Here is a 16,542-nt window from a genome sequence, read left to right on the forward strand (position 1 = left end):
AAAAAAAAAAAAAGATGGATGGGGGCCTTTAAACACTTGAATTGATGCTTCTCTGTTGACAGGTGAAGACTCTATGAGTTAACTCCTTGCCTCAGCGATGGGCCCTTCCAGGATGGTACAGTTAGTCTAAAGAAGAGGTGAGGGAATGAGATCCTTCCTCCTCATTCCTCTTGCCAAAGTATCAGGAGAATGGGTCATCTGGAAATTGACTAACAATAAATAGAATCCTACACAAAGGACAAGAGTTCCACAGGATTCTGAAACTACCTGAGTTTTCAGCCTGACCTGAATAACAACTCTACATAATGATTTCATAGGAAAATTTAAAGTTACTCTCATAAGCAGTTTGTCTTTCTTATCATTAGTAAAATTTAACTTTCTTGCAATATTCTATTTTCTCACTTGATCTTAGTCAAAAGGCCAAGAAGCGATTATATATTCTACTTTCTCTCTCCTGTCTCCTCTTTCCTGATTTTTACCATCTCACCAGTTTTTCCCATTCTGATTGTTTCCTAAGGGAGCTCTGCAATGTTTTGAAGAAACTCTTCTGCAACTCTAACCTTTTCAAATAAATCTGTTCTTTGCACTGACAAGAGATTTTCTCGGACAGTAGACCTCTCTGGTGCATCCCTGGTAGTGTTCCCTACTCCCTTCCCTATTTATTGGACAGTGACTGGTTGTCTACCCATGAGTTTCCCAACAGCAAAGGACCGAGAGGCAAAGACTGCATTCTCTTTGTTTCTTCTACAGGAAAAAATCTAAGTAAACAGAGAGCAGGTTTCTACCAGTTGAAGGACAATGGAATCATATTTTAACAAATAACTATCAGCCTACAGTTTTGTACCCAGGAACAATCATTCAAATATGGAGGCAAAATAAAGTCATTTTTAAGACAAAAGTGAGTGCTTTAAGTACGCATAGTGCCTCAGGAAAATGACACCAGGCCAAGATGGAAAGTTTAAATACATACCCACATTAACTCTGGGGTATACATTAAAAAATTAAAGATAAAAACTGAAATAGTAAAAACAGAATTTAGGATATACAAACTAGTACAGGAAAAATGAAAGGAATAAAATTCAATCCAACAAATAGAGAAAAGGAGAGAATAAGCAAATAAAAGAGCACAATAGATTTAAAACACAAATTAAGACAGCATATGCAAAGCTAAATGTATTAGTTATTAGACAGAGATTGAACTCATCAGTTAAAATACTGAGATTCTGATTGATTTTTTTTAAATCTAGATATTAGTTGTTATAAAAATGAAATACAAAAATTGAAAGAAAAAGATCGGAAAATGATTTACCAGACATACCATAGTGAAAGCAAGGTTTGTGTATCAATATTAGCATCAGATTGAAAAGACTGACCTCTGTACACACAAGAATGGTTATTGAATTTGACCCATGTCCTGATGGGTCCACTTATACTCTGCCCATAAAGTGATAATAAACATAATTACAAGTGTACCAGGAATCCCAGTGACTGCTCTGGTCAAACACGAAGACAGGGATGGCAGGACCACAGTCCCTGTATCTTGGTAATTTGTGGAAAGGAGAAAATGAAGAAAGCCCAGGAGACTGACAAGTGTAGGAATGGTTTTTAGGTTTGCCAACCCACCTGACTAAGCACTCTTGACCTTGGTAATGGATAAAATGGACTCTTTCATCAGGATTTTCTAGGGAGGTCCCTATGTACCTAACAGAAACAATCTCTTCACTCTCCAGAAAAGAAAGTTAAGTGTAATATACTGTTTATACTATGATTATTATTTTTTTATACAGAAAGGAAAATTCTTAATCCATTTTAGTTTATTGTGTTAAAAACAAAAAATGAACAAAAAAAATCTAATTTTCAAATAAAAAGCATATTAGGAAATTTAAGACTATTAGTGTGAAATAAAATTTTTGGTCCTTTAAATGAATTAAAGTAAGTACGATTAAAAAATAGTTCATCTGCACTAAATGTTACTTTATAAACTAGAGATTTATATTTATCAGACCCAAATGCCACTTTTAAATCTAAAAATTACAACACAAAACCTCTCATTTGCTGAAATTGCCATGATCTGAAGTGTCCTTTACTTAATGCTTCACAGATGTCTGATGCCAAATTGTTGGTCCAATTGGAAAGTATATTTAGTTCAGAAAAGTCTTCCAAAACATGTTTTCCTATGCTTCACTGACATTTACATGGGGCACTATTTGAAATGTGTCATTTATTTGTACTTTATGATCCATAAATTAAGCTCTCCTTTTCTTTTTCTAAATCAATTATGCTGTGACTATGATCACAAAATAGCTTTTCGTTTAAAGATATCATTGTTTCTATATTCCCTCAGACCAGGGTCATGTGCTACTTGATCATACTTTTAACTGGACTTTTCATCCACTTTCTCTTTGACCTTTACCCTAAGAGCCTTAGTCATTGCTGAACTGTTGCTGTAAGGGTGTTTTGCTTTATAATTTAGTCCACTACCACGAGTCTTTATGTACTTTGTGTTCAGTGATGGGAAAGAACTAATTTTATTGTTAGGTTATTAGTGTCATGAGATCTTGGTCTAGTGAAGGCTAATACTGAAGGCTTGCCATAGCAGGCAGTTAAAGACAGAAATGGAAAAGACTATTGATTTGAATATTCAGAAAAGGACATTTTGTATTTATAATTAATACTGGGGCTTTCCAATGCCATGAATGTACTAGTACAGACTACTGCAGGTTAAGTACAGCCAGCAGTACTAGTAAAAATATGACTAAGAAAGTGGAAAAGAATATTAATAAAAAGGGAATTTTTTGACTCAAGGTAATCTGGATAATTAAAATGGCTTTCCATGTATTACTAATACTCTTTAAAATCCCTTAAAACTATCACAGAACAATAGAATCTGGAAAAATCTTTTCACTTCCCCACAATGCAGAAGTTGTTTCTGTGACAGCTGTAACTATGCACACATTAAATATACCAATTCCTAAGGAACACAGAGGATAACACAATCTCTTATACAAACAATTAAGCAGTTAAATGCTTACTTACAGAAACTTAATTGTCGACTTTCACAGAATTCTGAATATTGAGCTGAATCCATAATTCGAGTCTGTCTTTCTGCTCTCTGTTAAAAAGAAAAAGAAATACTGTAAAAGAGATAGACTGACAGCTAAAACTTATGTTTGAAGTAATGTACCATTTTTCTTTTCTTACTCTATAGTCTTAAGTGAACAGTTATAATACACATTCACACACACATATCATGATATATAAAATCACGGTAATAACAATTGTGAACCTTGTTCCTTCAGAAAGAATTTAACGTATTATCTTCTGCTTCTTTGTTACTGAAACTAAAGCTGAAAGACCGAATTTCTTAGATTGTGTATTTTTAAAGTTTCTTCATTCTAACATTGTTCTAAAGAGGACTGTGAGGGTATGTTAACCAAACAGAAAAACCATTATTAACTATTACTGCCCATCTACTTTAAAGTAGTAATTTTTCTGTGCCAAAACAGGAATCAGCAAATGAAATTCATATATTTCCCATCAGAATATGGTAGCAGAGGTAATAAATTCATATCTTAAATTGCAAAGAAAAATAAAGAACAAAGTAAACACAACACAAATCCTTTAATCTAAGTCCAGGTATGATTCAGTTTGGTATAGTTTTATCCGTGGGTTTCTGATTCAGTAGAGCAGATGTTTGCAGCTTCTCTGTCTCACAAGAGATAGGATAATTATAATTCACCCATGGTCTGGTGGGAAAGAATATGACCACTTCCACTTTCCTGGTAAAGGAAGCATTTTGAAATGGGACAGGCTGGTGCTTCTTGGAATGAGTTTCTGGCCAGCAATGGAAAAAACTTGCCTGAGATTTAAAATTGTTTTCTGCTTTGGAAGGACTTTCAGAAACTTATCTTTATCACAGTTGTTGGACTACATAAGTACTGCTTCTTCTAATGTCTATGGATATTTTTCTGTTTTAAAACTGAAGTTATTCTTTTTTTTTTTTTGATCTGAGTGAGTGGTCAACATTAACAATATGTCAGCTGGTGGAACAAATAATGGTGTGTCAGCTACAGTTGAATACAGAAAACATAAGCGGGGTGGGCAGAAGCTCAGGTTAAAAACAGCTAACTGCTGTGGTTCCTCCTAAGACTGCTATTTTTTCCTTCCTTATCTTTTTCTATCTTTTCTTTCTTTCCTTGCCTCCTCCCCCAAAATAAAAATTTACAAACATACTTATTTGGAGACATAAATCCAGACTTCCCTTATTTACTATGGAGGTTCAAATACCCTTTTCAAGCATTTATGAGCAAATAAATACTTAACATATAAAATGCTCACACACATGTATATATTTATGTACACAGTCATGTGCATTGTCTTCTGCATGTATCAGAAATACCATATACCCTTAAAAGGGTGTGTTTCTGGGTAAATTTTTATGTACTTGGAAGGCTCTTTGAATATATAAATGCATGGTTTACTCTTAGCCTTTTCTTTCTTGTGTATTGACAAATGACTCAAATGTTTGCTGATAGAAAACAGAAAGCCAGGAAAAACTTATTTATGTGTTTTGCACATAATAAATGCATTATTAATGTATTTACCTAAAAAATCCTCTAAGACTGATAACACTATCTCATTTATATGTATCTATGAATGTATGTTTGCTTTTTGTACAAAACATTTGTATGTGTATGTCTGACTATAGCGGGGCCCTTTCAGGCTTCAAGCTTTAGCTCCTACAAATAAATCTGACACATGGCAAATAAATAATGAACATTTTAAACAAATGCCACCATTTTTCTACAGGGCAAATAATGATCATCACCGTAATGTAACTGGTCCCTCAATTTCCTTGTATTCCTATATATCTTCTCTGCCACTCTTGCTAAAGTGGCAGTCTTATCCACCCAATGTGTAGTGTAAAGAAAGGATTTAGATCATCTAACTATGGAAAAAACCAAATGCTCCTAAAGAGATTCAACATTTCCTCCCTGTATGTATGCTTATATAGTTGATATTTATCTGCAATGAATAATAATAGACATTGAATGTAGGAAAACATCCTATAGGATTAAGGTCACCTGAGTAGCTGGCTTTCGCTAAGTGAAGGTTCTGGACAGCAAAGCCTGTAGTCTGACTACACTTCAATGATTCTCAGAAGCATCTGAAGAACCCTACATTATTACAGCTAACTTCATTCCTTTCAGAACCCTCTTTAGTGCCCATTCTCCTTTGTCCACTATGCATCTTTGTTCTTTTTCAGTTCCTCTAGCATCTAAGCAGGAAGCTTAGATCTTAGCAGCACCAGACAGCTGGCCGGAGGGCACGTCCTGGCAGCCATTTACTTAGAGCCTGGCACACAGGAAACATGCAAGGTGGTTACTTATCAGTAAGATTATGGGCATGGTAAAAGAGAGCTACAGAGTGGCTTAAAGTTTATCTTGTTCCAGCCTCTTCATTAAAAAGATAAAGATATTGAGGTTCAGAGAGAAGGGGTTTGCCAAAGGTGACCAAGTCCAGACTAAAGCCCAGGAAGCCCAGTTTCTGAACTAGCCTATGTGCATTATAAAAAACTATCTCTAACTTTTTTTTTTTTTTAAATTCCAATGTCCTGTTAGTTGATTTAACCAGGAACTGTACAGCCATAATAAAATCATACATTTCAGAGAGGGTAAGCTGTTTGTAAGCCATTAAAAATCAAGACATTGGCCAAAATTCCAATGTCCTGTTAGTTGATTTAACCAGGAACTGTACAGCCATAACAAAATCATACATTTCAGAGAGGGTAAGCTGTTTGTAAGCCATTAAAAATCAAGACATTGGCCAAATATTAATGGTTTTGGCTTTTATTTCTGGTGGTATCCTGATTCCAATTTCCCATCTGCCTTTATTCAGAGCACTCAGTCATAATCCAACACATCCTACTTGTACAGTGTTAGTTCTTTTCTAATTCCGGTACTGTAAGAAATCTCTCCAGAAAAAAGTACAAAGGGAAAAAAAAATCTTAAAGCTACTACAGTAACCTGATGAAAATACTGATGGACACTCTGTGTAAAGTAGCACAACCTCTAGGAGAAACAGCTTTAATAGCTCCATTTATAGCTGAAAACACTGTGGTTTAGAGAGGTTAATGGAAACTTTGAGAACATACACTTAATGAAGAGGCAAAGCTAGAAAGAGGCAAAGCTGGAGTCCACATGGCTTCTAGGAGAAGACGTGTGTCTCCTATTCTCTGTAATGAAGGCTCTACTCCTTTTAGGTTCTGGTTTCTGAAGCAAGCTTAGGAAGCAAGCGTCAGTTTGAAAGTGTCACTCTGAAAGGGCATTGTGAAGTTCATTTGACTATTCCATATGTTCATGAAACCAGAATCAAAATAACAACATATCGCTAGAATTCTGAAAACACAAATCTCTTAAATAAGAAAATTATTGAATAATCCTAGCTGGTTCATCACAGCCTTTCTTCACACAAAACACACAAATGATACAATGTTCTCCTGATCTCAGCCTGACACGTGAGTGCAAGGTCATCTTCAGATGAGTCATGCTCTTGTATCTGCAAGTCCAGTTCCTCTTCTGCTTAATCAGCTCAGCCTGCCTACCCCGGTTTCTTTAGAGATCAACAAACAATGTACTTGAGCACTCAGAAAAATACATAACATATTCATCTTTTTCTGAAATTAAATCTTAATAGTGTTACAATATAGCAGAGTATTACAAGATAGGAGCACACATAGAAAATGATCTTTGAAAGAATTATTCCTAAAATTTACCATTCAACAATGTTTTGACATTTAACTGAAGCAGATTTTTAAAGAGGTCAAGAGCATGGGTATGTTATCAGTCACTCATCTCACTACTGAGAAGTTACAGCATTTTTTCTGGTAATTGTAAAACAAACTTGGAAGTTAGACTTCCACACCAGATACACTCATGTTCTGGGTCCTATCCAAATGAAAACAGGAAAGCAACTCTCCCTGCATATGCAGTACCTGGTATATAATTTGATTTTCAATATCACAAACATAACATACTCTTGGTATAGATTTGTTAATTTGACTTCAGTTAGGGGAAGTTGGTGGTGTCTTTGAAAACTACTTCCAGCAAAGACAATTACCCCTTGTCTCACAGATACATCTGAGACTGAAGGCTGGACTGTGTATACAGCTGGCACTCCACTGAAACTTACCACGTGCTTTTACAGTACAGAAACTACATGCTGGTATATCTCTTGGCAGCTTCTCAAGATACATGACATTTATCTTTCTTCAGTAACAGAACCAGAACATAACTTTCAAACCAAATGAAAGTTTATCTACTCTCACTCCTACCTCAAACTCTTTTATCCAAAAATTTTACTTGGATTACTCTCAGAAATTTTACCATTGAAACATAAAGTTTCTTCTATATGGAAAGGAAAAATGCCAATCATAATCTACCAACTACCTCATGGACAGGAACTGATAAACCAGAAAATGTCAAATGGTGCGGGTAGCAAAAGCATTCAGCTGCATGACTTACAGAATGTTTGTGCCTGTTTATGAATGGATGATGTGCTATGTTTGCAGAATACTGAAAACTCACTAATACCAGACTACTGAAGAATCATCCCCTAGCTCGCCATAGGTAAGGAAGATGAGGCCGAGAAAGAGATGCTGGCAGAGGCATTTTGGTACCCTAGCTTACTCTGCTTGGTGGGTCAGTTTGTAATTTAGATTTCCCTTACCCAAAAGTCAACTATCCCTCTCTCAAAATGCATGGCAAACTAGGAGCAGTGGTATATACCTATAACAACAGCTACTGGGGAGGCTGAAGCAGGAGGATTACAAATTCAAGTCCAACCTGGGCAATTTAGTAATACCATGTCTAAAGATAAAAGATTCGAAAATGGCTTGAGCTGTTTCTCATTGAGAAGGTCCTAGGTTCAGTTCCCAGTATCACAAAATACAAAACAAAACACATAGTTTCCCTTCTTTTTTATTTTGCTGTAAAACTTTTCATTATGGACCTGGAATACTATAACAGATTCTTGGCTAGTTCCTGCTACATAAATTGCCTCCCCTAACCTATCATGGGTATAACTACTATAAATAAAAATACAACTACCACCTAACCTGGCCATTCTACCTAGGCACACATTTTTTTTCACTAAACCTGATTGATTCCACACTTGCTGTTTTATGATCTCCTGCCCTCCCCTAATATTGCACTGGCCATTCCTCTCTTCATTCCCATGATAATGTACATCATTCCTTTTCTTCCAGGCCCATCACAGGACCCACCTGCTCCAAGAAGTTTTTCCTGAACATCCCAGTTTATACTGACTTTTCCCTTCTGGAACAATATCTATTCTTCTAGACAACATTATGTCCTTTTCTACATTTTTATCTATACTACTTTTTGCCTCTCCTCAAAGATTATATAGCTGGGTGTGGTGTGGTACGCAGCTGTAGTTCCAGCTACTTGGGAAGCTGATGCAGTAACATGGCTGGGGCCTAAGAGTTTGAGACCAGTCTGGGAAGCATAGTGAGGATTTGTCTCAAAAGGAAAAAAGTTATAGCTGCAAGGATGCATTATTAAATGAAATAATCAGGTTTAATGTATCTCAATTCTATTTACATTTATAAACATGTCACACACATGTGCATGCATGTGTGTGCATGCAGGCCTATAAATGGAGAAATTATAGAACACACATACATTTAATGATATTTAATTTTGGAAGTGGGATTATATAGGAAATTTCTTAAAAGGCAGAGAATCAGCAATGTAACATTTAAATATATGTTCTCACAAACCAACAAAAACATACATCTACACACATAAACACTCTCACACTCATACAAAGCAGAATGTTACTGCAACATTTAGGCTACAAACTCAGATTCTTTAATGACATATCCTGAAATCAAAAGTTCACTTTGGTTTGACCCAAATTTTCACTGAACTATAGAACCAAATAAAAAGTACAGTATATTTTCTATTTCACAGCTTTAAAAAGATGGTTTCCACCGGTACTAATTTGTTTCCCCAGAGCAGTATGCATAACCTATCAATTTTATGTGTCAAAAGTATTAAGAATGTATTAAAGCAGTCATGAGAAGTTTCCTGGAGAAAGAGCTATAGACTCTAAAACATTCAAGAAATTTAAACAGAATTTTATGTCAAAAGTGAGTAATTTTCAGCAAGTACAAAGTATTATTGAAAAGTACACAGAAGGATATTTGTGATATTAGTTGTTTCAAAATATTGGACTTTTTTGGCCTGAAACCTATAGTCCTAAAAACATTAATGTGAATACAGAAGTTTTACCTTTTCTATGTATTTTAAGCATAATTGATTACTGAAAAATGAGGTGCAATCAAAACTGTAGTGAATGTTTGAAAAAATGACAGTAAAAGACACATTGCTATTAATTCTCCTCAAAATACTTGAAAAAACCCCCACTTCAAATATACAAATCCCATCCCTATTTATATTTTCTGAAGCAGTTCTGGAAGTCTTTTTATGCGTGTCTTTACATAAGTTGTCATGGCTGCCTCCATGTCTTGAATCAATTTAAAGTGTACATGGTCATTTTGACTTTTGGGAAGAATCAGAAATCACACAGTGCCATATTTGGTCAACAAGATTGATAAAACAGATTGTAATGTTTTTATGAGCTTGCTTTTGCAATGAATGTTAATTTGCAATAAATGGTAATTGAGAGCGGCCTTCATTCATCTCTTAAAGACACAAAAGGGCCCTTCTAGAGCTTCAGAAAGAAGCAAAAATTATAAGCTACTATTTACCTGAAGTTGCAAATATGCTCTGGAATATCTACACTGACAAATAACATAAGAAGCTATGCAAGTTTCTGCCCAAACTAGGTTCTTTAAAGTAACAGAAGACACCCTCTCCCCTTTTCCTGATTGCAGACACTATAACCTTTTTTGTGGTTTTTATTTGGTTGTAAATCAAAAAGTGGGTACAGGGGCTAACGTGTATTAGATCTTCAGAGATTCTGAACAACATTCCTGAAAATTTCTGAAGAAGTTAATATCCAGAGCTGTCATGGCTTTGTAGTTAGGCAAACGTGTAAAGATGCGATTAAATATTTTGGTTGGTTCAGAATGTTGCCTGAAAAACATGCATATATAAAGTATTACTGTGGGAAATGCAGTTCATGCCTCCTCTTTATCCTTGAATTAGAATTGTAAATCCCAAGCAGTCAGACTGGAACACTCAGAGGAGGCTGGCTGCACTTACACAGCAAGCTTGGCACCTTCCTCAGGTATAAGGGGACAGCCTACTGCAAATCTCCCATATCTGAGTTTTTTCAGCACAGATTTGTTTTTCACATGTGAAAATAAAATTTTTATCAAAGATTAATCCAGCAATTAATTCTTTCTAAGCAAATTCCATAAATACTACCTTCAAAATATATCTGAAATAAACTACTTTTATCATCGTCTTCTTTAACTGCTACCATGCTGGTCCAGACCAACAGTCTCCTCTCTCTCAGAAGATGTAAATATCTAGTGAGTGCGTTTTCCTGCTTCCACTCTTCCTACTCTTCTGACTATCCCTGGGCTATTGACCAAATAGCAGCAAGACTGATCTCTTAAAAAATGAAATGAAAATTAATTGTGCTGTTTATGTTCAAAACCCACCAATAGTGTCACATCACATACAGAGTAAAAGCTGAAGCCCTCCAACCAGCCCATGCATTTCCAAGTTTTGCTGTGACTGCTCCGACCTGACCTCCTATGGCTCCCCACAGCCACATTCTTGAAAAAGCCAAGCAAAGGCCAGCCCAGGGTTTGTGTTTTTGGCATGCTTCTGTCCAAAACGTCCTTCCCACACTACTGTCTGGTTGGCTCCTTCACATCCTTTGGGTCTGTTTTCAGAGGTCACCTTATGAGAGGCTGTCTGTGACCTCTTTAGTATCAAATAGCAGCTCCTTCCATGGCACTGTCAATTAACCTATTTCAGTTTTCTGTGTAGTTCTTATCACTGCTTTGACATAATATTCATTTATTTTTCTTCCATCTATTTTCCAAGTAAAATGTATATTCTATATTCTTTCTATTATATTCTTTTCACTACACACACAAGGGATTTTGCTAAGCGCACTTATGTTGGGAATGGTTGTGAGAATTAAAAAGGAAACAATTATATACAAGACAGATTTTATGGAAACTTCACAAATGAAACTGCTAAAAGAGATGCTTTGATAGAGGCAAGGAAAAGACTTAGAACCCTCCAATTTCCCTCCTTCTCTGAAAGATATTTCTCAATAAAACAAAACAAGCCACAGGAAACAATGTGAAAGCCACTGTATTGTCCTATGCTTCCTGGCCTTCAAGGAGTGAGCACAGGGCTTCTGATTTCAAAAGAGGCCATGTCACCCATGAGACTGAGGATGACCGTGATACTGATGGCACAATTAATCTCCACACATCAGGCAGAGTGATCTTTGAAAACTATGAATCATGTTATGCCATCTCTATCAAATCTCTCCTTGGTTCTGGCACAGTGGTGTGTTGTAAAAATAACAGCCTCCTCTGTAGAACACTTAGAAAAGAGCTCCTATGACACAGACCAGACCAGACTCAGGCCCTGCACTGGAGCTCTTCTGAGCCAATCAACTAGGAGTTCCATCACCTCATCTCACACCCTTTGCGAAAGCTGTATTACTGCTGCCAGAAATATTAAGGAGTGGCAGAGATAACTGTCTTAATGATGCATTAAAGGACCAGTTTCAGCTTTACCACCTATAAATTCTGTTGATAGTTTCACTATGTTTATATTTGAAAATCTGACTATACAGTAAGCCTTCAGAATTCTAAGAAAGTATCCTAATATGATGGTTAAATTACACAATTAGGAATTTTCAACAGAAGGAAAATACAACTATAAATAAACTTTGAAAAATAGGAATACTATAAATATGGTAAACAGCAAATCTGAATCACACAAAGGAAGAGAGATGAAACTATAAAAAGATGAATAATGAAGTCTATTACATTTTGCTCCAGTAAAGAGACGAGGTCACCAGTCTAGGGTAAATTCTCAAGGGAATATATTATGGAGAAAAAGCAGGCTTTTACAACTTCACAGTATTTGCATTCACATTAGAAACAAAGCAAAACAAATTAAATTGTTTATTCCTCTATGCTGTCAGTCATTTCATAGCTAAAGTTTCTTTTCTCACAATTAACTGAGCTGTTTTCATGAGTTATCAATAGAGATTAGCCGAGGCTGAGCCAGCTACGACAAGCTAACTTGAAACAAAGAGGACAACAATTTCCCAATATTCCAAGATTTAGTCACTGAAAAATAAGGGAAAGTGAAAGTGTTTACCAAATATGACTATGATGAGAATGTGATATTAATAGTTAAAACTGCCTTTGTTTCAAATGTAATAGAAATTTCCATATACTAAACAAGAAAAATGTCTATATGTTCAGAATATTACAATTTTCAATTTATATCTTAAAAGTCTGCTTAGCTAATTTCAAAGCGCATCCCCCTCTCCTCAATTTCTATATGTTGTCGGAGATGGGGTCTTGCTTTGTAGTCCAGCCTAGCCTCGAACTGGTTATCTTTCTGCATCAGCAATTTGAGGGCTGGGATTATAAATGTGCACTATCACACCCAGCATTTGTAAAAAGCAGAAATCACCTTTATGACCACTGTGAGTGTGAAGCCTTGGAAGAGTACTGCAGGGACTGATCTGAAGCCACCCTTGCTGTTTTTGAAGTCAGCAAAGGTATCTCAAGAAGCCTGAGCACAATGACTGCCTCTTGGACTTCCAAGAATTCAGAACAGCAAAATCCCCAGGGATCACAAATTCAAATCCTGTAATTATAGTTGCTAACAAAATGGTTTCTGTTAGGATACTTGATGAAATTCCCTTCCTCTTAGATGTCGATGCCCAGGTTTTATTAGGCCTTTACTTATGGGTAACTGCATTATTCTGAGTGTTACATTATTAAACATCACTGGCCATTGGGCCAAGTGCTTAGGTCAGAAGGCTTAGGAGGCATGCTGGAGATTGTGGGATGGATGACAAAGACAGATGGGAAAAGAGCATTGTGTTAGTGATCCAGGGATGTGAGATGGTATTTCACCTTAACAAAACTGCTAAAGCTTTAAAGAAGCAAAGGACAACTCTGGTAGCACAAGGAAGGGGCAAGCAGAAGTGGTGAAATGGGTGATGAAAGAAAGATCAGCAGCAAGCTTGGATTTTGCTTACTGCTTTATGTGTCTGTCCTCTCAACAACAGGTCTGCTAGAAAATCAGCTAGTGTCATTTCCATTTAACAGAGGAAGAAACTGGAGTTCACTGACTCTCTGGCTTTTAAAATTTTTTTATTTTGAAACAATGAAAGGGGATACAGTGCAGAGAGGGTCTGTCCTCCTCACCCAGCCTTGCCACCCAAACATGTCATACATATCTCACAAGGTACAGGGGGTAACGTATGTTTTCACGAGAGTTTCTGTGACTTTTCATCAAGGAAGAAAGACTGCTAGAGAGTTAAGATTCCTACTCCAAAATCAGTGCTCTTTCTACTTGATTTCCAACTCCTATAACAAAACTCCTTACTCCGATCTAAACGTTCACAGGGCATTACAAATACATGTCACAGTTCTAGATATTTATAAGATTTACAATGATCTCAAATTTCTATCTGAAATGCTGTTTAATGACCTGATAAGACACTAATTTCATTTTACCCTCAAATTTGAGTAATGGGTAGTTTTGATAAGATGTAGAAATGTGTTCTAAAATGAATGTAATTTAATATGTGGACAAATGCTATGGAATTCTCTCATATAGCAGCTACAAAAAAATGTATGCACCACTTTCAGTCATTTTACTGGTGGATGGCAGTAATGTTAGATAATTCAATATTTACTGATCTCATATATGGTAAACTTCTTATTTTTCATCATAATCACTACAAAAGGAAAATCATTTAACTAAATTCCACTGTTATACATACTCACAGGGATTATACCGTATATTTTTATAAAGAAGTTTGTCAATGGAAGTTACTATTTCTTAATCACTCTTGTGCTGGAAGGAGCCAGGTATGTTTATCACAAATCCTCCATGACACCTTAAGGTGCAGATTGAGACAAGAAATCTGTGATTCAGAAATATTAAGTCACTATGAACTACAATGTGATTTATACACAACTTTAAAGGAATATTATTCACCACATCAAGTGTCACACAAGGACAGTTAAATGAGTGTATTTTGTTAGTATGCATATCCTCAGGACGTGGTACATCATAAAAGCCTGTCACACATCATAAACGTATGATTCATTTTACAGACACAAATTAAATTGTATGCAAGACCCTAGCTTTCTACTAGTATCAGACAAGACAGAATCCAATCACCACCAAACACATTAGAAGTATCAAATCTTGTCATTTATCAGACCATTACTAGCATAATCTTTTGGTCAGACAAAGTCTACTTATATAAAGAACTAAACTAGGAGGCTCATTCACAGGCTTCACCAGTTATGATTCTTTTTTTACTATATTTAACCTAAGCCAAAATTATAATTCCTGAGGTAAGACAGAATTTTACTTTTCCTCACATAAATGAATTCTGGAAATAACTATTCAAGTGTGACATCCCATACCTGAAGCCACCAAAGCCTCAGTCTCTTCAGGTATCTGCTTTGATGCTGTGGTCTTGGCCTTGTCTTTGTGATTTATATCAGCTTCTCATCACATACAAACAAATGAAAATGCATAAATGTATGAATGAAAGTAAAGGGGTATACTCCTGCTTTTTGAAGAAAACTTCTAGAAAGTCTAGAATAATTACACTTGTATTTCATTGGCTACAACTCAATCATGTGACTGAATTAAGCTGCATTTTTTCTGGATGAGCAAGGCAGAGTATGGATTAAAGGTAGCAAGTAGCTGTCTCTGTCATTGTAGTATATGATTAATGTGTAAAGTTCACTGCATGTATATCACGATATTTATTTTCAGAACTGAATTTTAGCACTCAGAGGAGCCTGAGTTTTAAAATTAGGACTGTCTTTCATCATGTCATTTACTGACATTTAAAAAATGTATTTTATGTAACTTTAAACTTTATAAAGTCCCTTCAGAGGATAAAAGACAATGTTAAATCAAACAAATAACACTAGTACCGTCTTAACTCCAAAAAGATTAGAAAGCACTGGTCACACTTAATCTATCTTAGATTTAGTGTAATGGCTCATGAAAGGTGAGTGATATAAAAAGGATTTGATGAACAGCAATTCCAATAGGTTTTTAAATATTTTGTGATCTTTCATTTCTATATTTTAATATAAATGCCACCTGGCAGGATGGTTCATTTCTCTTGAACTGTCCAATTCTGACTCTTTTCCTAGAAACCTAGAGCTAATGAAAAGTCATCACTCTCAATCTGCACAGAGAGAAAAGATTACTGAAGTACAAGGTAAAAATTTAAAATACCACAAATGTTTACATTTTAAAAATTTCTTACAGTAAAAGACATTGCCTTTAATCTCCCTTAAATACTCCCTCTTGCTTAAAACACACTTATCCAATCATTCCTGATACTTTCTGGAGCAGTTCTAGAAGTCCTCTTTCCTCAGTGTCTTCAGCTATGCTGTCCTGGCTGCTCAGATGTACCGAATGGATTCAAAACATTTACCTGTCGTGGCCATTTTGATTTGGGAGAAGAGCCAGAAGTCACATAGGGCCAGATCTGGTAAACAATACGAATGAGGACAAATTAAGATATTTTTTATGAGCCCAACTTTCATTACATGGCACTCAACAGTAGCATTCATGACATTTTTTATTATATCTTGTAAAAACATGAATGTGGACTTCTGGAACTGCTTCAGAAAGTGGCAGGAATGGTGTATTTGAAGTGAGAGGGAGTATTCTGAAAGGAATTAATGATATATGTCTTTTGCTGTTTTTTTTTTTTTTTTTTTTTTTTTTTTTTTTACGGGGATTGGATTTTGCTCTTGTGAGGCAGGTGGCAGAACCACTGAGCTAAATCCTTAACCTGCCCCTGTATGTTCTTTCAGGTGTGACCTCTACCAAACCTTGCTAGTTTCCCCTTTCATTTCTATGAATGAGTGTTCTACACTACTTGGTAGCACTTCCCCACCCTCTAAGCCTCCCAGTTCCTTTGAAGTTGAAAATGCTTTCTCATTGAACTACATCCTCAGCCCTGTAATTTGTTTTGATTGTTTTATTCATTCATGCCTTGAGTAGTATAGGTCTTCATACTAGAATCCTCTGCTTAATAAATTGTTTAACTTTAAAAATTGTTCATGTATCCTGTTTGTCTTTCAATTAACAATTTCTAGTTTTTAGAATTGTTTTTAGCAAGTGCTTGTATTTTTGTAATTGTGATGCTGTGATACCATAGTCTTTTCTTTTTTTAAAAACAGGGTTTTGCAGCCATGGTGGCTCATGCCTGTAATCCCAGTACTCAGGAGGCTGAGGCAGGAGGATTGCTGTGAGTTTGAGACCAGCCTGGGCTACATAGTGTGAGTTC

The 16,542-nt window shown here is 35.9% G+C and overlaps 1 protein-coding gene across 4 annotated transcripts in view; it reads right to left on the reverse strand.

Annotated features, from left to right (window-relative positions):
* The window catches only part of Supt3h (SPT3 homolog, SAGA and STAGA complex component), a 372,704-nt gene that overhangs the window by 93,786 nt on the left and 262,376 nt on the right, over positions 1-16,542 (reverse strand). For all 4 annotated transcript variants that reach the window (XM_033766461.1, XM_033766463.1, XM_033766462.1 and 1 more), the window contains one exon: positions 3,037-3,112. In XM_033766461.1, coding sequence (XP_033622352.1) covers positions 3,037-3,112 — 76 coding nt within the window. The remainder of the gene's footprint in view (positions 1-3,036; positions 3,113-16,542) is intronic.

Source organism: Fukomys damarensis, unplaced genomic scaffold (genome assembly GCF_012274545.1).
Source record: "Fukomys damarensis isolate Sample0158 unplaced genomic scaffold, DMR_v1.0_HiC HiC_scaffold_20, whole genome shotgun sequence".
Lineage (NCBI taxonomy): Eukaryota > Metazoa > Chordata > Mammalia > Rodentia > Bathyergidae > Fukomys > Fukomys damarensis.